The 27,975-nt window shown below is 37.1% G+C and overlaps 1 protein-coding gene across 3 annotated transcripts; it reads right to left on the reverse strand.

The window, feature by feature from the left end:
- Positions 1 to 17,028: 17,028 nt before the first annotated feature.
- LOC107808701 (putative copper-transporting ATPase HMA5) lies at positions 17,029 to 27,914 on the reverse strand. 3 transcript variants are annotated; one of them, XM_075226927.1, is made up of 6 exons: positions 27,373 to 27,914; positions 19,893 to 21,284; positions 19,555 to 19,809; positions 19,344 to 19,466; positions 18,313 to 18,792; positions 17,029 to 17,624 (listed from the first exon to the last, which is right to left on the reverse strand). In XM_075226927.1, exons 1-6 carry the CDS (start codon positions 27,679 to 27,681, stop codon positions 17,202 to 17,204), a joined length of 2,982 nt encoding a protein of 993 aa, XP_075083028.1. In that variant the 5' UTR covers positions 27,682 to 27,914; the 3' UTR covers positions 17,029 to 17,201. The 3 variants fall into 3 exon arrangements, with proteins under 3 accessions (XP_075083028.1, XP_075083091.1, XP_075083129.1); XM_075226990.1 differs by having other exon boundaries at positions 17,029 to 17,621; positions 27,373 to 27,913; XM_075227028.1 differs by lacking the exon at positions 27,373 to 27,914 and adding an exon at positions 25,712 to 26,491.
- Between the last annotated feature and the right edge of the window lie 61 nt (positions 27,915 to 27,975).

The following is a 27,975-nucleotide window of genomic DNA, read 5'->3' on the forward strand; positions in this document are numbered from 1 at the left end:
TTTAAGGTGATCAGAGGATTGGGGAGGTGACTTATGAGCTTGCTTTGCCACCCATCCTGTCGAGTATGCCTCCGGTATTTCATGTTTCTATGCTCCGGAAGTATATTGGGGATCCGTCTCATGTTTTGGACTTCAACACGGTTCAATTGGATGATGATTTGACCTATGATGTGGAGCCAGTAGCAATTTTAGGTCATCAGGTTCGAAAGTTGAGGTCAAAAGATATAGCTTTAGTGAAAGTGCAGTGGAGAGGTCAGCCCATGGAGGAGGCTACCTAGGAGACCGAGCGGGAGATGCAGAGCAGATATCCTTACCTGTTTGAGGCTTCAGGTATGTTTCTTGACTCGTTCGAGGACGAACATTTGTTTAAGTTGGGGAGGATGTGACGACTCGACCAGTCGTCTCATGAGTTACTACTCCGTTTTCCCCTATTTTAGCTTCTTTACGCTTCGTTATCCGTGTTTTATGTGATCGGGTGGATTAGTTCGAGTTCGGAGATGATTTGGTAAGAAATGAGATGCTTAGTCTCTTTTAAGAAGGCTTAAGTTGGAAAAAGTCAACCGGATGTTGACTTATGTGTTATAAGGCTCGGAAGTGAGTTCTGATGGCTCGGTTAGCTTCGGGAGGTGATTTGTGACTTAGGAGCGCGATCGGAATGAGTTTTGGAGTTGTAGAGAAGATTTAGGCTTAAATTGGCGAAATTGATATTTTGGCGATTCCGGTTGATAGGCGAGATTTTGATATAGGGGTCGGAATGGGATTTCGAGAGTGATATTAGCTTCCTTGTGTCATTTGGAATGTGTGTGCAAAATTTTAGGTCATTCAGACGAGATTTGATAGACTTTTTGATCGAAAACATAATTTAAGAGTTCTTGGAGTTCTTAGGCTTGAATCCCCTGTTAAATTGGTGATTTGATGATGTTGTGAGCATCCCGAGGTTTTGAACAAGTTTGAGTGATGTCATGGGATGTATTGGTACAATTGGTTTGAAGTTTCGGGAGTTCCGGGTAGGTTCCGAGATGTTTTAGGCCGAAAATCATAGTTGTAGCAGGTCCAGAAGGGTTGCAGCCTCGGAACTCACCCGCGCGGACCGCACAAAAAGGAGTGCGGCCGCGGTATGTGCGGCGCGGACCGCACAACATGAAATGCGACCGCGGTGCTTTTGTGTGGGCCGCGGTGGTTTTGTGCGGACCGCGATGCTTTTGCGCGGACCGCAGTGGTTCGGTGCGGACCACGGAGGCTGAAATCTGAGGGGTACTCTATACTACGAGGTTTTGGATTTTATTTAATACTTTGACCTAGAGAGCTTGAAATTTTGCGATTTTTTGAAGGTTTTTCAAGAAATTCATCGGGGTAAGTGATTCTAACTCAGATTTGGCTAGAGTACATGAATCTATCATTGAATTCATCATTTAATTCATGATTTGGGATGGAATTTGCGAAGAAAATTGGGAAACCTTTCAAAAATATAAACTGATGATTTGAAGGACCAAATGGTATCGGAATTGGATAATTTTGGTATGGATAGACTCGTGAAGGTATGAGGATTCCAAAATATAAATTTTACCCGATTCCGAGGCGTGGGCCCGGGGCTCGGGTTTTGCTAATTTCGGGATTTTGATATTTTTCGAATGTTTTTGCTTGGGCTTTGTTCCCTTAGCATATTGTGACGTATTCGTTCTGATTTTGGATAGACTCGACGCGCGTGGACGCCAATTCGAGGGGCAAAGGCGTCACGAGCTAAAGAATTAGCCGGTTCGAGGTGAGTAATGAATGTAAATGATGTCTTGAGGGTTTGAAACCCTGGATTTGTACATTGTAGTGCTATATTGAGGTGAGACACGCGATTGATGATGAGCGTGGGGTCGTTTACTATTGGGGATTGTGACTTGGTCCGTCCCGAGTGATTTTTTTACCGCGTATTTTGGTTCAAACTTATTTGTTCTCATCAATGTTTGAACTGACTGCCATATTTGGGCTTCGTGCCAATTATTTGAACTCTCCGGGGAGTTTTATCACTATTTCCTCACTGTATTGACTTACTACTTGAACCCAGTCGTACCGTTTTCCACTGTTTTACAACTCAACCACTTTTTACTCAGTTTTCAAACTAAAATGATAATTAAAAGATGTTTTGGGCTTAGAACTATTATTTTACTAATGCCCGAGGGGCTTATATGATTTCTGGACTAAGTACGGCCAAGGGCCAGATGTGAGGATACTATGGGATCAGGCTGCGCGCCGCAGTAGTGTTATACTGATATTGATATGAGGCCGAGGGCCTAGATTTGATGCCACGAGATGGCTTGATATTGCGCTTGGGCCGTAAGAGGCCCCTCCCGAAGTGTGCACACCCCCAGTGAGCGCCGTCGACGATAAATGTATGGATCGGGCTGCACGCCGCAGCGGGTACTATAGGGTATCGTTCTATGTGTTGATTTTCTTTATATGTCCGTCACTTAACTGCTTATTTGTTGTAGCATTTCCATATTTTGTTTCCATTGGTTTATTGCTTTCATATTACTTGTTTAAAATGTCGCATTATATATTACTCTGTGTTTCTCCGTGATTTCTTATTCTTAGTCATTATTTATGCTTATTACTCACTGGGTCGGAGTACTCACATTACTTGCGTGCAGATCCAGGAGCATCTGAGGCTGAGTGAGGATTTTCAGTTGAATAGTGCATATCCGGGAGCATCGAGGTAGCTGCATGGCGTCCGCAGCCCTGATATCTCCTTTCTATCCTTCTGTTTTATCCGCATTCCCTAGATTGATATGTATTAGGGTGATAAACTGGTATTAGAGGCTCAGACTTGTGACACCGGATCTATATGGGCTATGTAGTAGTAGTTTTATCATTTGAAACTCCACCTATTTAACTCTGGTTTCAGACTGTTAATATGGTGTTTTGGAAATTTAACGGTGTTAGCTAATAATGAACTATATAAGAAATGGGTTGAGGTTGTTAATTGGTCAGGCTTGCCTAGCAGTGTGTTGGGCGCCATCACGACTGGGGTTGGGGTCGTAACATGGAAGGATATTGGGTATGATTAAATACTTGTAGAATTAATGATTGGTCAAGATGGAATCTGTTAACTCTTGGTAATGAGTTTAAGCTCCATGTTGTCATGAATTATAAACGACCAAATTAAGACTTTGGTCAAGGCAATTGAATGATAGAAGAAAAGAGTTTCTTAGGTCATTCAATGGTCGATTATATTTGACGTGAACACATAGTTGGTCGCCTATTAAGATTTGACAGTTAAACCATATCCTAGGATGATCCAGAGCTATAAGGACAGAAGGAAATACTACATTATTCTTGTACGGGTTCTTGAGAGTAAATTGTATACTTCATGCTATCCGGTCGTTAAGGAGTGTTGCTAGACGCCACCCTTAATTAGTATATCGATTATGATCAATTTACTACCGGCTCAGTATTGCACCTATAGGATCGTACACTAACGAGTGTTCTGATAAAGGATTAGTTACTTTATTATTTGATAATTAAATTAAAGAATTTAATTAGTCAAATAGAGTTTTTAGTCCAAATGAAATATTATTATATTCTTTGCTAGCACAGAGGATATAATTAATATTGTGAGTAAATTGAAGTTTTCTATTTAGAATAAAAAATTAAATTATATCTCTTGGTTGAAATATATGTGTGATATATATAATATAAAACAGTGTTAATTTATATAAAGGTTATATAAAAATATCAATTTCCTTACCAATTTTGAATTGGAGATGAAAGTCCAAAAAGGACTACGGCATGCACATGAATTCCATTAGGAATGGGATATATATTTTCCATTGGAAAACTTTTATAATGTTTGATTTGGAATTGTAAAGCGACGTATAAGTTGAATCCAACGTTAAGTTGGATGGACGAGAATCCAACTTTGAGTTAGGAGGAATGGATTCGGCAGTCACGTTACGTGATTTTCCAGTTTTCCATAAATTTCAATTAAAGTTTATTTTTGGAATAAATTTTTACCCTAAGTAAATTATTACCCCAATCAAATAGGAAAAAGGTTTATAGGTGATGCTATATAAAGGGTGATGGAGAAAATTTGCCATGATTAATTTTTGAGAAGAAAAAATACTTTGTGAAAGTGAGAGTGCAATACCAAGCCAAGAGAGAAAATACAATTACAAGAAAAGTGTTTCTTGTTCTTCTAATTTGAGTTGAGATTTTTGAGAAAAATTTCAGCACAAGTTTTTCGTTCAATTTGTTCGCGGGTTTCATTGATCAAGAGTTGATAGCAAGGATCGGTCTCGGTGTGGATACGCATAGAGTCTTCGCACTATCGAAGAATATTTGGAACGATACTCTCTTCACCAGGTACATCTTAGATTCGATTTTTGACATGTAAATAAATTTTAAACACTAAAAGATCTGCCTAGGATTATTATTGTCTTCCGATGCGTGTTACGAACACCTATACGCAATCCCGTAGTGGTATCAGAGTCGTGGTTTATTGTGTCTAAAATTTATTTACGAAATATTTTAAGATTATATTTGAAGAGTTCAAACCATAATATATGTGTATTATGCAATAGTCAAATTGTTTGAATGCTATGGATTGATATAATTTTATTGTGAATAATATATATATATATATATATATATATATATATATATATATATATATATATATATATATATATATATATATATACACACACACATACATACATATAAGTTAAACTATTGAGATAGCTCGTAACTTGAATTTGAAATTTTTGTATTAGATATGATTGTAATCTATAATAAGTTATTGGATTCTACTGTTATTTTAATTGTTATTAGTTCATGAGATGTTAATTAATAATAATTTTCTGGTATGAATTATTTTTATGTGATTATAAGATAAACATGTTAGAAGATGTTGAATTTCGTTTTTATGTCACATGCTTATTCGTTACATAATTTTGAATTATTTATTACATGTGATGTAAATCAATTTAGGACTAAGCATATAGACAACTTGAACTAAATTCACATCCTATAAAGATTTGATCTTCATGTTATTAAAAGCTGTTTTTGTAACAATTCTCTCTTACTAAAATTTGGGTTCTTAAATAATAAAATATAAGATATTTTATTATAGAGATATCCATCAAAGTAAATAATTTTACTTATTTCTTGTTTATAATGAGCGGCCTGACTACCCGGAGACTTATAGTTCGAGAATATGTTAAAATTATTTATTGCATTAGATGTATGGATTGAAAGAATTATTCAATTTTTTACTAGACGCCTGGACTACCCGGGGAGTATAAAATTTAATAAGTTCTTTGCTATCATGATGGTTGAACTCAACTGTGATGACCCAAAAGGTCATCACTTGTTTTAAAATGAAATTTTGTATTCTAAGGCCTTAAAATCTCTTTTAGCACTACCTCGATTTGCATGCATAGTCCGGGCGCGTAGCCGGAAAGCCTAGATGTGAAAATCTGTGAAAAATGATAAATTTTGACTGTAAAATGAGCTAATTTGATTTCTGTCCACATTTTGGGAAACGAACCCAGACCCGTAATTTGACAGTCCCGGAGGGTCCGTAGGAAAATATGGGACTTGTGTGTATGCCCAGAATCGAATTCCGAGGTCCCAAGCCCAAGGAATGAATTTTCAAAGAAAATTATTTTCTGAAATTGTTTAAAGAAATTTGAAATGAAAATTGATTAGAACGTGATGGTATCGGGCCCGTATTTTGGTTTCGGTGGACGTTACAGGTCTTATATATGATTTAAGATATTTCTGTAAAATTTGGTGAAAAACGGATGTCATTTGACGTGATTCGGACCTAAAGTACTAAAGTTGATGTTTTAAGAAGTTTGAGAAAATTCTATGGTTTTGAGATTTAATTCGTTGTTATTGAGGTTATTTTGGTGATTTTATTACACGAACAAGTTCGTATGATGTTTTTGGGTTGTGTGTATATTTGGTTTGGAGTCCCGAGGGCTCGAGTAAGATTTGGATAGGCCACGAATTGCATTTTGAATTTAGAAACTGCAGAAAAATTTTGCTGGTATGAACAGGCCGGCAGGCTTCGCATTTGCTAAGCCTGGCTCGCAAATGCGAAGGCTGAATCGCAAATGCGAAACCAACCCAGGCATGCCTTGGCTCGCAAATGCGAGGTTTTCTTCGCAAATGCAAAGGTTTGCATATTGGCCAGGGATCGCAAATGCGAAGTCGCAAATACGACAATAGTTTCGCAAATGCGAAAGTTTGGGATTTCTGAAGGGTTCGCATCGCATTTCCCAGATTATCAAGGGTCGGGGTTCGCAATTGTTCGTAATTCCCATGTCTGCAACCTGCAACTTTTATACTTAACCGGTTTTAAAACCCTTTTTCATATTCCTTCAAACATAAACACGCTTAGGCAATTTTTCAAGGATTCCCTCTTCTCCAAAGCAATTGTAAGTCGTTTGTAACTAGTTTTCTTCAATAATTAACATCTTTTAACATGATTTCAACTTATATTAAAGATTTTCATGGGGGAAATTGAGTGTTTTGGGTAGAACCTAGGTTTTTCAAAAATGGGGGGATTTGGACCTCGATTTGAGGTTCGATTTCAAAATAAATCACATATTTGGGTTCGTGGAGGAATGGGTAATCGAGTTTTAGTTCGAACCTCAGGTTTTGACCATGTGGGCCCGGGGGCGATTTTTAACTTTTTGGGGTAAAACTTTGGAAAACTCATTTTTATGCATTGGAGCTAATTCATGTAGCGTTTATTGATGTAATTAAGTAATTTGTGACTAGATACGAGCTAATTAGCGGTGGAATCAAGGGGTAAAGCTATAATTGAACCTTGAGTTGTGTTCGTGGCATCGAGGTAAGTGTTTGGTCTAATCTTAGCTTGAGGGATTAGGAGTTGGTCCTATTTGCTATTTGTTCCTTGTTGAGTACGACGTATAGGCATTGTGATGAGTATCTATACGTTGGTGTCAAGCATGACCGTGAGTCTTATATTGTGATTTTCATGATCTCGTTGTATTATTCATGCCTTGGTGAAGATTTCTATTTGTTGTGTAAAGTTGTGGAAAGAATTGTGACCTATGAACATTGAGGAGCGTTGGCTCCAATTGTATAACGAATTGTGAAAGTATAAGTGATAATTGAAACTCTAGAGCATTGGCTCGAGTTGTGAAATGAATTGTGAAGTAAAAGTGAGAAAGAGAAGAGATCATTATGTTGCCCCCTTTCCGGGCTATTATTGATTGAGGTTCCCTTGCATTGTGTTCTTAATTGATATTACGGACTCTTAGGTTGATGATTCTTTGTGTTAGGTGTTGTAACAAGTTTGGTTATAGCTAGGTAGTTAGGTGTTGTAAAAAGTTTAGTTATAGCTGAGGTGGTTAGATGTTGAAAGTAGTTGAGTTATAGTTGAGATAGTTAGATGTTGGAACAAGTTTGGTTATAGTTGTTGAGTTCCCTTGCCGGGACGTATATACTTGTATTTTTAAGTTCCCTTGCCGGGATAGTGTAGTCTATTGTTGATCCCTTCCTGGGTGCCATCAACAAATCATCTTTCTCGCCAACACTTCTCATTTCACTGCAATAATCCCACAAATGGGCTACCGGATCTCCACACCCATCATAAAAGTTAAATCTTGGCACTTTGAATCCCACGGGCAGACGAACGTCAAGGGACACAGACAGTTCTTTGTAAGCCATGCTACCCTGGTCTCCCCTTCCTTGTTTGTTCTTTAAGGATTGTTCTATGCCTTTTAGCCTCCTGGGTATCCCATCTCGCCCTTTTCTTCATGTGAACTCTTCATTTACAACATGAGGCCCATCCCGCGGACCCTGCTTGTATGAGTTGGGAACCTTGTGGGCAACCTCTGAGGGGTAATATTGGGCATCATGAGCTTTGAGTGGGTGTTCATTGTTGGGGATGGTGGATAAGACCGGAGGGCAATTTTTGGGAAAGGTAATTGGAAGATGAGTGATGGAGCTACTAGGGTGGTTGGGAAAGCCATGATAAGCGGGTGGATTTGGAGAGTATGGGGGATCATCTGGAACTGTGACCGGTGTTTGGGTAAGGGTAGCATTTAGGAAGCTAGGTGGTGGCGGGGGTAGTGTCTTCCCGGTCATCCAGGCCTGATACATGTCCGCCATGTGTTGACTTAACATCCTCACCTCTTCAACCAACCCATTGTCCTGTTCAACCAATTGCTTTTGGACACCTGTATCAACCAACTCAGTTTTGTTGTTGTCTGCCATTGCCTTTTGACTTTATGTTGTGGAGAGGAGTTACTACTTCGAGGACCACAAACCAACCACCTTTCTGCTATGAAGATATCAAAAGGAACAAAATGGGGTCATTCCGTTAGCGTTAGGGCATTTAATACCAGAAATATCACATTGCGTGCAATGCACCTAGCAACAATTAATGGTTCTAGAATGACTTCGAGGGTCATAAGGTCACTTGGCATCATCCCAATCTATCCATTTGAATCTTCTCTTTTCTTTTCTTTCCTCGCTCTTCTTAGTTCGCTCATTTTCTTTCCCCTTTTCTTTTTGATTGTCGCTCTTTTCTTCCTTCTCAATTCTCACCTCCCATAATTTCACCATCTTTTCCTCTCTTTTTTTTCTCTTTTTTTTTCTTTTCTTTTTAAAAAATAAAAAAAATGATTCGATCGAACCCTATGTAGGTTGCCTACGTATCATGACGCCGCATGAATTAGATCTTTGCGTAGTTCGGGAAGATTGAGGGTAAAGCACATAAACTAACGTTTTCTTTTTCATTTTCTTCTTCTTTTTACCTTAATGACTACTCTGTTGAGAAAAGAGAAATAAATGAAGCAAATCTTTTTTTTGAATTTTCTAAACTTAATGTTCTATAACCTATTTTAAACTCAAGCTTAACAAGCATATATTTTTTTCTTTTTTTAAACAGATACTCTATGGAAAATTATTAAGGAAAATCCCTACAAGAGAAAAAAATATTTTTTTGATTTTTTTTTCTTTTTTAAGAAGGAAATCTAAAGGCTAGACCAAAGAAAAATATTTTGAAAATTCACTTGATATCCTGAAGAAAAGACTTCGAAACAAGAAATGAAAAAGATAAAAAAAAAAAGTGTTTTTGGATTTGAATTTTTGATTACCTAAGGAAGAAACTCTGAAAATAAACCAAAGAAAAAGTATTGTTGTTTTCTTTTTCTTATATGTACAATGTCCTAAAGTTCTAATAAAATAAAAGAATTCTTTTTTCAAGTCATTTTTCATCAATTTCCCAAAGAAAAACCTCAATAGAAAATCTTTTTGGATTTAATATCTTAAAAGAAAACTTTTAAAGAGGTACTACAGAATTTTATTTTTTTTTATATATTTTTGGTCTTAATATACTAAAGGAAATATAAAAGTAATTTTTATTTTGATATTAATTGCCTAAAGGAAAAACAACCTCAAAGGAATTATTTTTTCATTTATAGAATTAGTATTCTAAAGAAAACTTATAACGAAAATATAAAAAAGCAAAATTTCTTTTGTTTTTTGTTTTTGACTTGTAACACATTTCCAAATACCAAATAAGGAATATAATAACAAAAGACTAGGCAAACTTAACTAGACTATTACAAACTCTAACATCACCTAAAAGACCGAATACTACTATACATGACTAGAAAGTAAAACATGAACAATTGACTCAAAAATATAAAATGACTCCTCGAGCAACTTCTGAATGCAGTGATCCTAGGGTATCTCTCATGCCCAAACTCCAGTAAGTAAATCCACACATGTATAAGAAAACTTAAACCAACACTATGTGAGACAATAACATTCCCTACTAGACACATGCAAGACATGGTTGCGGTTATTTTTGCAAAATGGCTTATTTGACCAAAAGGTGGCTAGAAGTGCAAAATTTGGCTAAGACCCCACAAAGCCAAGAACCTAAGATTTACTAGGAAGACCGAACCCTATGTGAGTTGCCTACGTATCACGTCCCGAAAGACGAGAATCAGGTATGCGTAGTTCGGGCAGATAGGATATGGGCGAGAAATAAAAATAACAACTAATTTAGAGAAAATATGTTTTTTTTCTTTCTCTTTTTTTTTTTGGAAAAATGATGAAACATGTAAACTCTTTTTTTTTTAATTTCTTTTTCCCCTTTTTTGATTTTTGATTTTTGATTTTTGAAAAATGATGAAAAAGTACAATTTTTTTGAATTTTTCAAGCTCTTTTTTTCTTAACAAAATGTAATAGAAAACATAATTAGGCCCCACTCGCTTTATCTTCACACTTCACCTTCTCTTTTTCTTTTTTTTTCATTGTTTTTTCTTTTTTCATTGTTTTGTTTTCATTTCTTCATCTACCATCAGCTATCATTGGTCCGCCAAATGACCATTTTACCCTTGAATAAATGCAACATGTAGCACATAAGATGCATCAGGATGGTCTTTTATTTTGGGGTATACCTGTCCTAGACGGACCCAACACCTGTGTTGAGTCCCCTAAGTCAAGTGCACATGATGCAAACACGCGTTCCTGCTAAGGATCCGACATGGAGTATTGTTATACTAGGTTTAAAAACCTGGGTTTATTTGTTCTAGACCTGGATTACCCGAGCGGACAACTCGAGCCCGGGGGGGGCTGCGTACCGGTAACCAAAAGATCATCCGGCTTTGCAACTTGTCCGAACCTCGTCCTATTTGGGATATGACACTAACAGAAAGAAGTCACGACCAGCGTGCACTCCTCGGGAGAGAGAAGAAAGGGGTTTCGTAGCAGTTTATATACAATTCAGATAATATCAAAGCGGTAAAAGCCTCATTTAATACATTAGGCTCAAGCATGTAATAAAATCAGATAACAGATAAAGCCAAATACAACAATTCATCTAAGCTCGAATTCTGAACCCTGAACTAGAGATTATGTGTTCTTATCCCCAGCAGAGTCGTCAGAGCTGTCACACCTCCTTTTTTACCTACACCCCTGGAAGGGAGTGTATAAGGGAGTTTTTTTCAACTAAAAGTGACTATCGAAATGGGATTATTTTATTTAAGATTCAGAGTCTCCACTTGAGAGATTTATGGTGACCCAAGTCACCGGTTCAAATCCCCAATCGAGGAAAGTATTGACTCTGTATTACAGTTTGCGAACCAGAAATCCGGGTAAGGAATTTTGTTAATCCGGGAGAAGGTGTTAGGCATTCCCGAGTTTCGTGGTTCTAGCACAGTCGATCAACTGTTATAATTGGCCTATTATCTGATTTGAATACATGTTTTAGCTTATGGTGCAATTTTAACTTTTATAACCGCTTTTGTTCAATTAATTTTTAAGAAAAATTCAACGTTATCAAAAATACGTCTTGAACCACGTCACATAAATGCACCTATTGGTCCGCAACATATTTTATCTAACATTGTTGAGATTTGGATTTGGGTCACATAAATGCGCACCCGAATTTAGGAAGGTAATTATTAAAATATGCACCTAAAGCAACTACACATGTTCGAAAATTATTTATTTTCCTAAATTAGTCTAAAGTTATCTGTGAAGGCCTACCTACAGTACAAGACTACACATAAGGAGATAATGACATAGCAAGTGTGAGCATAATTTGAAAATAGAAATCAAATTAAAGAGTCAAAACCTCTAGTAAATATTGCTATTTAAAAGAAAAAAAATCATCTGCCTTCACAAGACAAAGCTCCTCGGCACAGGAGTATGGACCCATTAGCTTTGAGACGGGCAACTTTTGGTAAAGCCTTAGGCTTCTTCGAAGAATATGGTTAAGCTTTAAAGCACTCAAAATTGCAATAGTATAGAGTGCAATGAATTTACTAATTACAATTGAGAAAACTGTTACTCATACTCATTTTACATAGGAAACACATCCAATCAGAAGGAAGAAAGTAGTGATCTGCCTACAAAATATTTTCTTTCCTCAGGTATATCAAATTAATCACCATTAGAGCACATTAAAGCATCTTCATACTAAAATAAATAAATAAATAAGAAATCCAAAACCATTCATTTAAACATTGACAAGAACATAATATAGACATGGAAGGAAGTGAAAACCAAGAAAAGAACCTCTAAACGACGAAGTGCATGAAAACAGAATCTCCCGAGTAAGCGGAACCTCTGCCGGAAAACTGAAACTGCGATCTCTACAGCAAACTCGAACTCGGCTGATTTAAACTAAGACCTCGATGACAGAGATGGCTTGAAATGGTAAATAAAGTAAACTACACGGGTTGCAAACTGAAAAGGGTGGTCTTCTTGGTTGTGTTGATGGCTATGGCTGCTATTCTTAGGCGTTGGAGAAGATGAAAAATAGGGACGGGGGTCGTTGGTTTGTGAAGAAGAAGCTCGCTGGGGGTGGGGTTTGGGTATATGGTTGCTGAAGCTTTATATCCTTATTTGTTAAATTCCTTGTTCATGGCTGCTCTCGAGAGATGAATGACAGGGAGGGTCTTTGGCTTTGTTCCGGTTGAAGAGAGCTAGGGTCATTTGGAGAAGATGACGGGGGGGGGGGTTCTTTTTGGTCTGTGGCACTCAGCTTTTTGTTCTCCTTCCCCTTTTTTGATTTTTAAGCATTAATTTATAGGTAGAGTCTAGGTTTAGGTGTATTTTTGTGTATTTTGCTCATTAGTCCCTAGGTCTTTTGTGTATTAGGTCCTTAGGATCTTTTTGTTTGTTTTACTCCAAAGAAGAGTCTAGAAGGGTCCCTAGGCTTAATGTACTAGTCCGACTTGAGCCAAGAGCTGGGTTCTAAAACTCTTAAAATTATGATCCAACACCTTAATTGACTCCTTTTAAAATAAGATAAAAATACTACACAATCCAAAGCTAATCTTAATTAATTAAACTAAACATGAAACTATTTTTTTGTTTTCGAAATTATATAAAGATAAAAATAGGGTACCATTTTTATATATTATTCTTTTTTTAAAAATTATGATTTTTTTTGTGATTTTTATTTTTCTTGTAATAAAATAAAGTAAAGGAGTAAAAATTAGTTGAAATAGCTATATTAGACCTAAATTAAATATTTTACGCTAAAAATGTGAAAAATCTTGGGGAGGGTCAAAAATCACATGTCTACAGTCTCTCAGTTCATTTGGGTGTTCTTGAGCTGATTTCTGTTGTCGCTGGTTTAATGTGAGCTGGTTTGATAGTTTCTTTATAAATTTGAAGTTCGTTGTGCTGCCTGTTGCTCACTTCTCTGCTATCTAGGTATTTATCTCAACTATGTAGTATTCAGATTACTCTGAATTTGATGTAATAAAGTTTGAAGTTTTAACTTGAGCTCTTTGTTAATTGCAAATACATATTTTCTAGTTTATGAAATGGTAAGTACGCATGTTTGTGAATAAATGCTGGCTATGTCAAGAAATGCTTTAGTTTTCAATTTCGACATGTGGTTTGAATTCCGAAATATGTCTACTTGGCTACAAGTTGCAACAAAGTAACATTAGTTTAATTTATCTTTTCTTAAATTGGTGTTGGAAGTAAGTTTCTTATACTGAACGTTGAAAGAAGTGTATGTTAACAATATTTTCAATCCAGGAATATATATGTATATATAAAAGAAGGTTTATTTCATATGTAGTTCATGTTATTATTTATTTTTATTAAGTGTTTGTGTTGTTATTGTACCTTTAGTCATTGTGTTGAGTGGGCATAAATCAGTAAATTAAGTAGGAGGCAAATAATAAATAAAACTGAATAAAGATAAATGGGTGTGGAAAAAGGCTGAACGTTTCAACAAACAAAGAATTTGAGCCAAAAACTCAATTCTTTAGGCCCAATGCAAAGCTAAGCTAGGTGGCCCATTTTTTTTTCTCTTTCTTCTAAGAAATAAATAAATAGATGTCCCATCTTTTAAAATCCTTAAGCTGGCGCATTTCTCCTTTAACAAGAAGTTGACCTATTTTTTTAAAGAGAATTTTTCACAAAGCACCATCTTTTAGTCTTAATTAGTCATTTATAGATACCTTTTGCTATATTACGCTCTATAGATATCTTTTATGTTTTTATACAATGTATTTCATGTATTTAAACGGTTGTATTCATTAATACAAGAAAAAAAAATAGGCGTAAAAACGGAAAATCCAGCTAAGTGTTATCTGTATTTAACTGTATTCAAGCGAAATTTCAGTTGTATTTAAATGTATTCAAGCAAAATTTCAGTGAAATACAGTAACTTTTTTGCGCAAATTCTGGGAACTTAAACTTGTTAAAACGGAAGAAAATCAAATCACATGATAGTCTCCTAATTTAACTCAAAGAACTAAAACGAGTACACACTAATTTGTATTTTGCTCAAAGAAAGCAACTCAAAAACGTGAAAAGAAGGAAAAACCAGAGCAACACATCTGATCGAACTTCTCAATTCTCTTCTCCTTTTTTTCTATTGAATACAACAAAATACAATTGAATACATCTGAATAAAACTCTTGAATGCAACAAAATACAACTAACTTCTGCTGAATAAAATAGTTGAATATAACTAACTAAAACTGAATACAACTGAATACAGTTGTATAAAACACTTGAATACAACTAACTACTGCTGAATAAAATAGTTAATTACAACTGATTAAAACTGAATGCAAGAGAATAATCACAACTTTTTAATACATCTAAAATATATAAATGAATGTTGCTGAATACATGTGAATACAGTTTCACCTCTTTCATCTGTAAACATGGCTTTCGACAAAATCAAGGTTGAAAATCCTATCGTTGAGATGGACGGTTAGATCTCTTTCTCCTCTACTTTCTCTATCTCTATATTTCTTCCGTTTTTCTTGCTGAAATTTGTTGTTTTATAGATCTGTTTTTGTATGCCAAATAATAATAAAGATTGATTATGCTGTGAAAATACAGAGAGGACAAAGAATTTGAGTAACGTGGGTATGTGGGAGAAGAGAGTAGAGGTGACAATGGCGGAGAAATAGAGATTTAGGGTGGGAAAAGATTTATGAAACGTAGGTTTATGGAAGAAGAGGGTAAAGTGTATGGAAGAAGAGAGGGAAAAGCTGGTCAGAAGAGATATACGCTAATTAGGTGAGAGAAAATATAAAAAATGAGAGAAAAATATTTTGTAGCATATATGGTGCCTTAATTGTAGGATGAAACTATATTTAGATTTTTTGCTATAAACTATAAAAGGTATTTATAGGATGTAATATTTAAAATGGTATTTATTTAATATAAATAGGGTACTAACCTATTCTATAGATGGTAAAATTTCCTTCTTTAAAATAGATTGAGTTGGTCCAACATTTATTTGCATAATTTTACCAATAATAAGGCTAGAAAATAATAATAAAAATCAGATTTCCCGTTACTAATTAATTAACACATTTTCTTTTCATTAATTAGTTAAACTACTAGACAACTAGTAGGCGCGCTTTAACTTTTTCATTCACGGACTCGCTTGCGCAGCGTGATAGTTTTTTTTAGTTAACTTTCTCAAAATGTTTTAAATTCTTCCAAAAAATAAAAAATAAAAAATTAATAACGTTGTATTAATTTTTGTCATGACTGCAGATTCGCTTGCGTAGTGCTGTTATGATAAAATTAATAAGATTCGTCTCGGTCGCACATTCGCTCACGCGGTGCGGTTAGGACAATTTAATATTATTCAAATCACTCTTCAACAATTTTAATAAATAAAAGCGGATAGATAAAATATTGAAAACCAAATAAATCACAATTTATCCAAAATTAATTTAAGCCAAATATGGTCAATAAAGCGACCGTGCTAGAATCACGGGACTCGGGAATGCCTTACACCTTCTCCCCGGTCAACAGAATTCCTTACCCGAACTTTGTTTTTGCAGACCGATAAAAAATAGAGTCAAACCTTCCTTTGACTAGGGATTCAAATAAAAGGTGACTTGGAACACCTAAAAATCAATTCCAAGTGGCGACTCTGTAAATAAAATAATCCATACTCAAGTTTGTCACTTTAATTGGAAAAACTCTTTAACCCACAATCCATAATACACATTATCTTTTGGAGGGGTAAAAAGGAGGTGTGACAAATACAACATACCTTTTATTGTAGAATACCACTTTAGTTTATCGGATGTATATTACTAATCAATACAGTATACAATACATTATATAATATAAACTTATATGACACTTGGTATATATAATATACAATAAATCATATCTTTGTTACATGTTATAAATTGATTATGATCTATTTTGTTCCCTTTTTTTTTGGGTACTTTTTATTTAAAGATTATTTCTCCTGCTACTAGAGAAAAGAAAATTTGATAAAGAATGGATTGTTTGTTGAAAATGTGGTGGAGAAGGAGAATACAAATAAAAAGCCAATGGAGAATTTTCCGTATTAAGTTTCCTTATTTATAGGAATTGTGATGGAGTATTTTTAGGGAACAATTGATTTTATTAAATATGTTTGATATTCAGTTTCCTCATTTATAGGAAGATACTGTATTAAGAGCTATTTCTTCTATTCTTTTATCGTGTTTAAGTTGTAAGATATGTTAATTACTTTATAGTTGTAGATTAAGAAATATTTTATGATTCTACATGTATTTATGTAAACTTCCCCATTTTATGTCGGTGGGCAAAAATATGGGCTCTTAAATTTTTGAGGGGCTATAGAGGGTAATTTTTTCAAAATGAATGGGATTAGCACTTCGTTCAAAAGCAACCACATATCGGTATACATGGTGATAGAAAGGACACTTCACTAGCTATACCTACAATTTTACTTTTATGAACTTGCAATAACATAGTTTAAAAAATGAATCACTGTACTTGAATCTTGCCTACAATCAGTGGCGCCAGTTCGAAACTCAATAGATAATGAGTCAGTTCATCTATCCTTTTCCACTTAAATAAGCTTTGTCTATGGTTGATCAGTTCGAACCCCTAGGTGTGCTAATGTTAGGATCGACCGGCTCATCCTATAAAACTTTTTTTTCTTCTCCAAAACTGCTTCTGTTTCTTCTCAAAAGCATTTTTTTTTTCTTCCAAAAGCTTGACCAAATACTTCTAACTCCCATAAATTTCAGTAGACAGAAAGGTCGAGGAAGCTACCATTATGAGAATGCAACCAAGCTAGTTTAACCCACATATCACGCATTGCGCTCTTACTAATAGACCAAAGCCCGGAGCAACATATTTACATGCTTTAGTAATGAAAACATTATACTCCTAATATGTAACATATTTACAGATCTTAGGACTCAATAGTTATGCCTCCAATTTCAAGGTTATCAAGCTTCTTTGGCCTCTTGTAATTCTTCAGCAAAAGAGAGCTGCAGACAACACTTACTGAAGAGGCAGCCATTGCTGCTCCTGCTACCCACGGCGGCAAACGAAATCTAGTAGACGGGAAAAGAGCTCCGGCAGCAATAGGGATGCCAAGAAGGTTATAGCCAAATGCCCAAAAGTAGTTCAGGCGAATTCGGCCAAAAGTTTTCCTGGAAAGATCAATAGCAGTTATGACATCTTCAAGATTGCTTTTCATTAGGACAATATCAGCTGCCTCAATAGCTATATCTGTCCCTGCACCTATTGCCATTCCAACATCTGCTGCTACAAGCGCTGGCGAGTCGTTAATTCCATCTCCCACCATTGCAACAACTTTTCCCAAACTCTGCTGATCAATTAAGAGAATTAAGCACCAGCCTTAACAAATAGGGGTGTTTTACTGGACACGTAGTTTAAGAAAGGCTTTTGGCACATACCAAAAGTGTCCTCAGAACTTGCGATTTTAAACATAACATGACATTTCTATGGCTATAACATACTTTAAGGGTTAAATGTAAAATTTAAGCTAAATAGGTTCCAAATATGAAAATGCGTCATTCTTTTCCTCAACGGACTAGAAAAGAAAGAAAAAGGGCAGCCCGATACACTAAGCTCCCGCTATGCGGGGGGTCCGGGGAAGGGCCCGACCACAAGGATCTATCGCATGCAGCCTTACCCTGCATTTCTGCAAGAGGTCGTTTCCACGGCTCGAACCTGTGACCTCCTAGTCACATGGCAGCAACTTTACTAGTTACGCCAAGGCTCCCTTTCACAGACTAGAAAAGAAAGAGTGTCATGTAAAATAGAGCAGATGGAGTACTAATCAGTATAATAGAAGAAAATTTTAGTATTAAATGAGGCTAATTAGTTCTTTAAAAGCAAAATGTGTTATCTTCACGGACAAAAGAAAGAGTGTCATGTAAAATGGAGCAGATGGAGTACTAATCAGTATAATAGAAGAAAATTTTAGTATTAAATTAGGCTAATTAGTTCTTTAAAAGCAAAATTTGTTATCTTTTCATGTTATCAAAATTTACCTGTAGTTCCTTCACTTTTTCTGCTTTGTCTTCAGGTTTTGCTTCTGCGATAACATCATTAATGCCAACTTCCTTGGCAATGGCATTAGCTGTTCCCCAATTGTCACCTGTTACTAGCTTACTCTCAACATTCATAGACTTAAGAAGAGAAACGACTTCACGAGCTCCAGGCTTCACTGGATCAGATATAGCAACAACACCAATCAGTTCACTATCAATTGATACAAGAATTCCAGTTTGAGCCAATTCTTCTGCTTCTGCTAGTACTTCATCGGCATCAACAGGAACAGAAATGCCTTGCTCTAACATCAACCTCTTGTTTCCAACTATTACTTTTTTGTTGTGGATAACAGCCTTCACACCGTGGCCAGTTATAGACAAAAAGTCCTCGGCTTCAGGCCACACAGGATTCTCCTCATCCTCTCTAAACTTTTTAGCATATTCAACAATTGCCTTGGCCAAGGGATGCTCGCTATTTACCTGAAATTCAAGTTTAAGATATTCTTCTTAGATATTGGCAAGGATAAACGCTTGTGTTCATTATATTAGAAAAATGTTTGACCATGATAGTGTCCGAGGAACTCGTGAGCCAGAAAAAATTAACAGATAGGGTACTGCTGCTCATAACTACTAGCTATCCATCTAGCCCCCGATAGTGAAGACTCAAAGAAAAGATTGAATGAGGTCATTAACGTTAGAGCTTCATCCAATCCACTGACTTCAAAAATGATAGTGCCTCATATTGTCTGCTTAAGCAGAGTCAGCAGGAGAATATCGGAGCATTATCTTGATAAATCTAGTTTAAAAGGCATAAACTGTTCTGAAGAGTATCCTGTGATGCTACAACTTTAACTGCACTAATATTATGCAACAAATTCCAGGCTCAAAGAACATCATTTCTAAATGCTTTCGAAACTAGCAGGGGGACAGTAACGTGGCTAAGTTAACAAAGGCGATAGAACTTGTAGGGCAACAAAAGAATACTCAACAACAGGGGCCACTCAACAAGTCCAAACCAGACTAAAATTTACCTCAGCTGCAGCAACCAATTCGTAAAACTCTCGAAGTACCATAGATCTGAAAAGCTTAGTATTTACAACGACTGGTTTGCCCATTGTAAGAGTCCCCGTCTTATCAAACACTATACAGTTCACCTACAGGAACAGATGATGAATTTTTGTCAAGTTAAATTTTTATGAACTGGCATTGCCGGAAGCATAGTTCAGAATTTTTGGGACGTACCTTTTGTGCGCTTTCCAAAGCCTGCCCGCCTTTAATAAGAACACCTCGAGAAGCACCAACTCCTGTGCCAACCATTACAGCAGTTGGAGTAGCAAGACCAAGAGCACACGGGCAAGCTATAACCATAACAGATATACCAAATTGAAGGGCAAGCTGAAAACTATCAATAGAAGACGGAATCCAGGATTTAGGATAGCTGTTGTACTTCCCAGATAAATACCAGGCCAGCCAAGTGGAAAAGGAGAGAATAATAACCTGAAATAGCAAAAAGATCATCAACTCTCTGAGAGTCATAAGATGATAACATAAATCTCAACAGCAAGCCAGTTAATACTCACAAGAGGCACAAAATATTTAGAAATACGATCAGCAAATTTTTGAACAGGAGCTTTAGCCATTTGTGCTGATTCAACCAGCTGAACAATCTGTGAAAGAGCACTCTCTGATCCAACTTTAGTAGCTCTAATATGCAGAACACCATTCTCATTCACAGTTCCTCCAATCACCGTATCGCCTTTCCTTTTGGCCACTGGCCGAGATTCTCCAGTTATCATGCTCTCATTCACGTGGCTTTGTCCCCAGATGACAAAACCATCACAGGCTACTTTTGCACCAGGAAGGATTCTGATCACATCGTTCTTCCGTATCAGTCGGCTATCAATTTCTTCCTCTTTCACCACATTCCCTTCGTCATCAAACTGTAATAGTGTTGCTGTCTCAGGGGCCAAGTTCATGAGCTTAGCAATAGCCTCGGATGTTTTTCCTTTGGCCAAAACTTCAAGATACTTCCCAAGTAGAATGAAGGAAATGAGCATTGAGCTGGTCTCAAAAAAATCAGTAGACTTGAAGCTTGGAGAAGTTGCAGCTCTCAACACCGAGTAGACAGAATAAAAGTAGGCTGCATTTGTTCCCAAAGCAATCAGAACATCCATGTTTGCAGAACCATGACGTAGTGCTTTGTAAGAACCAGAGTAGAAATGTCGGCCAATGATGAATTGCACGGGAGTAGAGAGCACCCAGCGCAAAATCTCACCAATGCTAAGCATGTTGACAACTTTAATATCCAATCCATCCTTCAGACCAGGAATATACATGAAGACCATGGAGGTCAAGAAAACCGGAATGGTAAAAACCAAGCTCCAGAGAAAGGACTGACGATAGTGTTCGATTTCTTCTTGTCTATGGGATTGTTTCCCATCTCCTTCCGGAAATATCATTGCCTTGAACTCTCCAGAACCAGTTGACTCAATTACTTGAATAAAATTTCTAGGTCCTATTATATCTGATTTATAAGAAATGGATAACTTCTTCAGTTCAGGATCAATATCAATGTCTTCAATGCCCGAGAGTGCTCTAAGAGAACTTTCAATAATCCTCATTGAATCTTCAGTGAATACTCCATCAACTTTCAGCAATATTTTGCTCCTATCTTCTCCTGTGCTAATTAATATGGCTTCAAATCCAGTATCTTCTATGGCTTTTAAAAGCTGACTGTAAGTTAATATCCTCGGATCATATTGGATTTCAGCCTCTTCGGTTGCTAATGCAACTTGTGCTTTCTGTACGCCGGGGATCAACTGCAAAGCAGATTCAACTGTTGTGGAGCAAGAAGTGCAGGTCATACCTTTTATACGTATCCGGCAGACTTGGGAGGTTTTTTCATTTGTCCCCTCTGTAATCAGTGTTGTCTCGAATCCAACATCTTTTATGGTCTCGCGGATCATTTCCTCCTGCACATTTGGGCAATTATTCTTAGCAACCGCTTTGTCCAAACATCTAACAACTTAAAGAACAGTAGCTCTAGTATTTCTTGAGAAGTAGAAGTATATCTACGCGTAGCTAGCACTGAATATTAATATTAATGACCTGCATAGCTAAGAAGTCTGGAAAACCAATTACTAACTTTTACTTCTAGAATTACTGCTGTATGATGCAGGGTACTGGTACTAATATGTCAATGCAGATTTATTGCAGTACTATGGATAATTTTTTTACCAACGTCATTAGTTTTAATACTAGCTGAAAACAGATGAATCTGACCTCAAAAACGCTCATTGCTCAAAGTAACTGCAATCATGCTAAATTCAAGAATCCGCAAATAGACATCGATAAACACCAACTCCCAAGTGAAACTAGCCCACGAATGAGCGAAGTTTCTCAAAATTTTGGAGAACAATTGATAACGACAATCTTGATTCTTCAGGGTGAAGTAGCCGAAAATCAGGGTGAAATAGACTAGATAACAGAATTCTACTTCCACTTACGCAACCAACATTTAGCCAAAAGTGAAAACTTAAAGGAAGAGCAAAAGGATTAAAAACTGGAACTTACCAAGTTGCTTAGAAGATATACAACATATTCAATGGAATACCTCACTTCTAAACAAATAACCATGTTGCTTACAACATGCATAACATGTTCAGTGGAGTATGTTCTATACTATACGATTAGCAGAATCCAGAAAGAACGTGCAGAAAATGAATTGATCAAAATAATCCTACGTCCACCAGAGAACAATTGTCCTTTTAATATTAACAAAGGAATGAGAGATTTCCCAATTACACTTAAGAGAATTTCTCTCTTAACTCTCTACTCACTATAATGTATTGTATTATTTTGGGATGATTTCTACAAGTGAAGGAGTGCATCTATTTATAGAGGTAAAGACCTCCTCTTGATGTCATTGGTGACATCAAACTACCTCCTCTTGATGTCATGGGTGACATCAAAGGAGGAAGCTTCCTCCTAGCATCCACACCAACTCTTTCCACCAACTCTTCCAATTGGCATGCCATTGTTGACTAAACATAAACCAACATTTTCAGCATGCCATTGTTAACTAAACATAAACCAACATTTTCAATCTCCACCTTGGTTTGCGTTTCGAGCGTGTGAACAACTCTGGCCAAAACTTCTAAGCTTACTGGGCAACCCCGTTGTAAGAAACAAGAAGAATCAAACCATTGTTGAACATACCACCTCCACCTAGCAACTGTTCTCTTCGGAGTTGCATCACACCCCCGCCAAGTCCTTGCAGTGTGCAAACTTAGCGAGCAGGACTATCTTGGTCAACATGTCTGCAGCATTATCGTCTGTGATAACCTTCACGACCTTGATAGTTCCCTCATCAATAGCATCTCGAATAAAATGAAATCTGACATCAATGTGTTTAGTGCGCCCATGAAATCTCTGATTTTTCATTAGATGAATAGCACTCTGACTATCACATCTAAGAGTTGATTCCAGCTGAACCAAACTCAATTCCGCTACTAAACTTTTCAACCAGATAGCTTCCTTTACCGCCTCCGCTGCTGCCATGTATTCTGCTTCTGTCGTAGACAAAGCGACAATCGACTGCAAAGTCGACTTCCAACTGACGGCACTGCCAACGAGGGTAAAGATGTATCCAGTTGTGGACCTTCTTCTGTCAAGATCTCCTGCATAGTCAGAATCCACATAACCGAGAATTGAAATACCTGTACCACTTTTTCGAAAGGTAAGACCAACACCAGAAGCTCCTTTGAGATATCTCAATATCCACTTGACAGCTTCCCAATGCCTCTTTCCTGGGTTGGACATGTATCTACTTACCACACTTACAGATTGAGCAATATCTGGACGTGTGCATACCATAGCATACATAATACTACCAACTGCACTGGCATAAGGAATCTTTGACATATGCTCCACCTCATCCTCGGACTGAGGCATTTGTGACTCTGAAAGTTTAAAATGAGGAGCTAATGGTGTACTTACAGGCTTGCACGTTTGCATATTGAATCTCTCGAGAACCCTTTCAATATACCTCTTCTGAGAAAGATGTACAACATCGTCTTCTCTTGAAATCTCCATACCAAGGATTTTCTTTGCAGCTCCTAAATCCTTCATGTCAAATTCCTTACTCAATAGTTTCTTCAAAGCATTTATCTCTGTAATGTTGTTAGCAGCAATAAGCATATCATCAACATACAACAGTAAATAAATCATTGAGTTACCAGACATCTTCTTGTGATACACACAACTATCAAATGCACTCCTTGAGAATTCATGTGTAGTCATGAATGCATCAAACCTCTTGTACCACTGTCTAGGGGATTGCTTCAAACCATACAAAGACTTCTTTAGTTGGCATACGTGATCTTCTTTTCCCTCAGCTAGGAAACCTTCAGGTTGATCCATATAGATTGTCTCTTCTAGATCACCGTGTAAGAAAGCAGTTTTGACATCAAGCTGTTGAAGCTCCAAGTCAAATTGTGCAACCAATGCTAGTAGCACGCGAATTGAGCTATGCTTCACGACCGGAGAGAAAATCTCATTGTAGTCAATTCCCTCCTTTTGGCTGAAACCTTTTGCAACCAATCTCGCCTTGAACCTAGCATCTTCCACTTCAGGAATTCCCTCTTTCTTTCGGTAGACCCACTTGCATCCAACTGTCCTCTTCCCCTTTTGTCTTTTCACTAAGACCCATGTCTGATTCTTGTGAAGAGACTCCATCTCTTCAGTCATGGCTAACCGCCATTGTGCGGCATCCTTGCAAGAAGTTGCTTCAATATACGAGGAGGGCTCCAGATCTTTAATCTCTTCTTATGCAGCTACGAACGCATATGCAATCAAGTTTGCTTGATTTATAAGGCGTTCCGGTTCTCGTGTCTGCCTCTTCTCCCTCCCCTTCGCAATTGTGCATGGTTCATTGACAGCAAGTTCTTCAACGCCTACATCTTCTGACTCATCTTTAACCTGAGTCTCTTGATCCTTTTCCTTGGCAAGCTCCACCGGAAGCTCCACCTACTCGTTGTTCTTGTTTCCTGAAAACTCCACGGAAACTTTACGGGGATCAAGTATAGAGGATTCATCGAAGGTGACATCTCTACTAACTATAAATTTGAGTAAAGACAAACACCAAAGTTTGTACCCTTTTACTCCATCCACATGCCCTACGAATATGGCCTTCTTAGCCCTTGGTTCAAGCTTTCCTTCATTAACGTGATAATAAGCTGGACACCCAAATACTCGTAAGTATGAATAGTTAGAGGGTTCACCTGACCATACCTCATTCGGAGTCTTAAAGTCAATTGCCGATGCTGGAGATCGATTGACAATATGAGCAGCAGTGTGAACTGCTTCAGCCCAAAATACTTTGGACATTTTGGCTTGTAGGAGCATACAACGAGCCTTTTCAAGAAGAGTTCTGTTCATTCTCTCGGCAACTCCATTCTGCTGTGGGGTATGCCTGACAGTCCTATGTCTTGAGATCCCATGAACCTTGCAGAATTCATTAAACTCTTCATTGCAAAACTCCAAGCCATTGTCTGTGCGAAGATACTTGATTTTCCGCTCCATTTGATTTTCAATCAAAATCTTCCACTCTTTAAATGCTTCAAAAGCATCACTTTTTGCCTTCAAAAAATACACCCAAACCTTTCGTGAGAAATCATCAATAAAAATGAGAAGATACCTCTTTCCGCCCTTCGATGGAAGTTTAGAAGGACCCCATAAATCTGAATGGATGTAGTCTAGCACTCCTCTTGTCTTGTGTTTGTCAGTGCTGAAGCTGACCTTCTTCTGCTTCCCTAGAACGCAGTGCTCACAGAAGTCAAGCGTGCTGATCTTCTCACCTTCCAAAAGTTTACGATTGCTCAACATCTCCAGTCCACGTGCGCTCATATGACCCAGTCTCATGTGCCATAGTCTTGCCTTGTCATCATTAGATAACTGCACTGTAGATGCATTTGCAGAGCCAACAATGGTGCTTCCGGCCAATGTGTAAAGGCCGTTCTCCAGCTTGCCTTTCAGCATGACTAAAGAACCTTTAGTCACCTTCATAGTTCCTGCTTCGCTCATGTACCTGTAGCCTTGTTCATCCAGAGTACCCAAGGAGATCAAATTCTTCTTCAGATCAGGAACATGACGGACTTGTGTAATAGTCCTCACGATTCCATCATGGCAGCGAACCCGAACTGAGCCAATGCCAACTATTGCACAAGTTGCATTATTGCCCATTACTATGGTTCCTCCACTTTTCTCGTAGCTGCCTAAACCAGTCTTTTCGGAACGTCATATGCAGAGTACAAGCAGAGTCTAACACCCATTTGTTTTCATAACTACTATTATTATTACACGATGTTGTTAGTACATAATCATTATCAAAATTATGTACCTGTTCAACTGTAGATGCACTCGCCTTTTCCTTGGACTAGCTTTTCCCACAACTGTTTGGTCGTCTCTTCGGTACCCGTACTCACTTCACAAAGCACGTTAGGTGCAAGGGATAGTTGGATTGCACTCAATGCATCCCCTTCAATCTTCTCCTTGTCGGGAGCTGATATATCCGTAGGATACTTTCCGTCAATAGCATGGATTGAACCTTCCCTCCGCAGTAACGCCATCATCTGGATCTTCCAGATATTGAAGTTGTTGCGTCCATTGAATCTATCAATTTCAAACTTCATGGAACTCATATTTGTTTGTTCTTTCTCCTTGGATCGTTAAAGAATCATGTCGCTCTGATACCAATTGTTAGCGGAAACGTAAAAGAAAGAACACAAGATTTAACGTGGTTCGGATCAAAATAATCCTACGTCCACCAGAGAACAATTGCCCTTTTAATATTAACAAAGGAAGGGGAGATTTCCCAATTACACTTAAGAGAATTTCTCTCTTAACTCTCTACTCACTACAATGTATTGTATTATTTTGGGATGATTTCTACAAGTGAAGGAGTGCATCTATTTATAGAGGTAAAGACCTCCTCTTGATGTCATTGGTGACATCAAACTACCTCCTCTTGATGTCATGGGTGACATCAAAGGAGGAAGCTTCCTCCTAGCATCCACACCAACTCTTTCCACCAACTCTTCCAATTGACATGTCATTGTTGACTAACATTTTCAGCATGCCATTGTTAACTAAACATAAACCAACATTTTCAATACGATTAGCAGAATCCAGAAAGAACGTGCAAAAAATGAATTTTTTAACCTTCTTTCACCAGCTAAAATTCTCCAGAAAACTCTTGCAGAAATAAATAGTAGTGCTAATAAGAAATTGAAAGAAAATTTGGACTCACATTAACAAAACTACTGTAAAATAATAACTTGAACTATGATACTCAAGAAACTTAAACCAGCTCGATGACATCCTAATAGAATTTCTACGTAATAAAATAAGCCTGTATGATTAGCAGAATCCACTAAAACTTCCAAAACAACAAATTTTTACATTCTTTAACCAATTAAAAATCCCAGAAAATTCTTGCAAAAACAAAATAGTACTACTATGAAACAAATAACAACGGCATACCCGGTGTATCCTCAACTCAGCCCAACTCAGCCCAATACTTTTGACGCGGGGCATAAATTTATATATAAAAGTCTAATAAAATTGCCATTAATAGTAGCTCCGAACTTAACTTTAAGAATACAATCAGAGGGGGACCCAGGATTTGAGGGTCGGGGATGCATTTTTGGGTTCAACCAAAATCTGCTTTGTATATAGGGTGTAAACTATTATAATATATCACTATTTTCTAAAGACATATATACGAGTATATGGAATTTTTGCCCAACTTTACGGGTGTCAGTGACCCCTCCGGTACAATATAGGTCCGCCTCGAATACAATGAGTTCAATGCTAATCACCTAAAAGGTAACCCATAAAGTTTAAATCTTGGATCTGCCACTGTGTGGGGTCTGAGAAGGGTAATGTGTAGGCGGACCTTAACCTTACAAGCCTATCTTGTACAGGTTGACTGTTTCTAAGAGACCCTCGGCGCAAGCACAGTCACAACAAATAATTGGAGGAAAATAAAATTAGACTCACATCGACAAAGGTGGAGTAAAAAATAACTTGAGCTTTGTTATTCAGTACATCAACAACAGCTTCTTTAATCCCAGGAAGTCTTTTAATTGCCTTTTCAACAGATCCAGCACATGCAGAACAACTCATCCCATTAACTGAAAAAACTGCCTTTGATTCGGTTCCATGTATACTTTTCTCTTCATCTGTAGATACAGAAACACCCTTTGGATATTTAGGCATTGATGGATAATGTGGTTTTGGTGATAATTCTCCATAATTACTGCTCTCATTTCTTAGACACGCAAATGAAAAAAACTTAGCAGTCGCCATTGATACAGAGGTTTTTTTCTGTGCTCAATTCTTGAATTGAACAGTTGGTGTTATATATTGAATGATGAATAAAAAATGGATTTTGTTTTGCTTGTAAATTATGCTTTTGCAACTTTAATTTATTTGGTTGGTGTTATAAAGTTGAGGGCTAGTTATTGGTGGATGTTGAAATATTTTAGGACATCTCACAGGATTACTGTGTGATCAAGATGTGTATTTAATTTCAAAGTATTTGATCAACCGACTATGTTTGTGTTGGTTAAAAAGGTTTTCAAAAAAAGTTCCCTAAAATAA

This window comes from Nicotiana tabacum, chromosome 1, assembly GCF_000715075.1.
Source record: "Nicotiana tabacum cultivar K326 chromosome 1, ASM71507v2, whole genome shotgun sequence".
In the NCBI taxonomy this organism is placed as follows: Eukaryota; Viridiplantae; Streptophyta; class Magnoliopsida; order Solanales; family Solanaceae; genus Nicotiana; species Nicotiana tabacum.

What these genes read in the sequence shown, in the direction of transcription:
- LOC107808701 (XM_075226927.1), bottom strand. Translation starts at nt 27,681, where the DNA reads ATGGCGACTGCTAAGTTTTTTTCATTTGCGTGTCTAAGAAATGAGAGC. An exon ending in CTTTGGAAAGCGCACAAAAG is followed by an intron (nt 19,467 to 19,554) that starts GTACGTCCCAAA and finishes CTGTTCCTGTAG; the next exon opens with GTGAACTGTATAGTGTTTGA. An exon ending in AATTGGTTGCTGCAGCTGAG is followed by an intron (nt 18,793 to 19,343) that starts GTAAATTTTAGT and finishes CTTGAATTTCAG; the next exon opens with GTAAATAGCGAGCATCCCTT.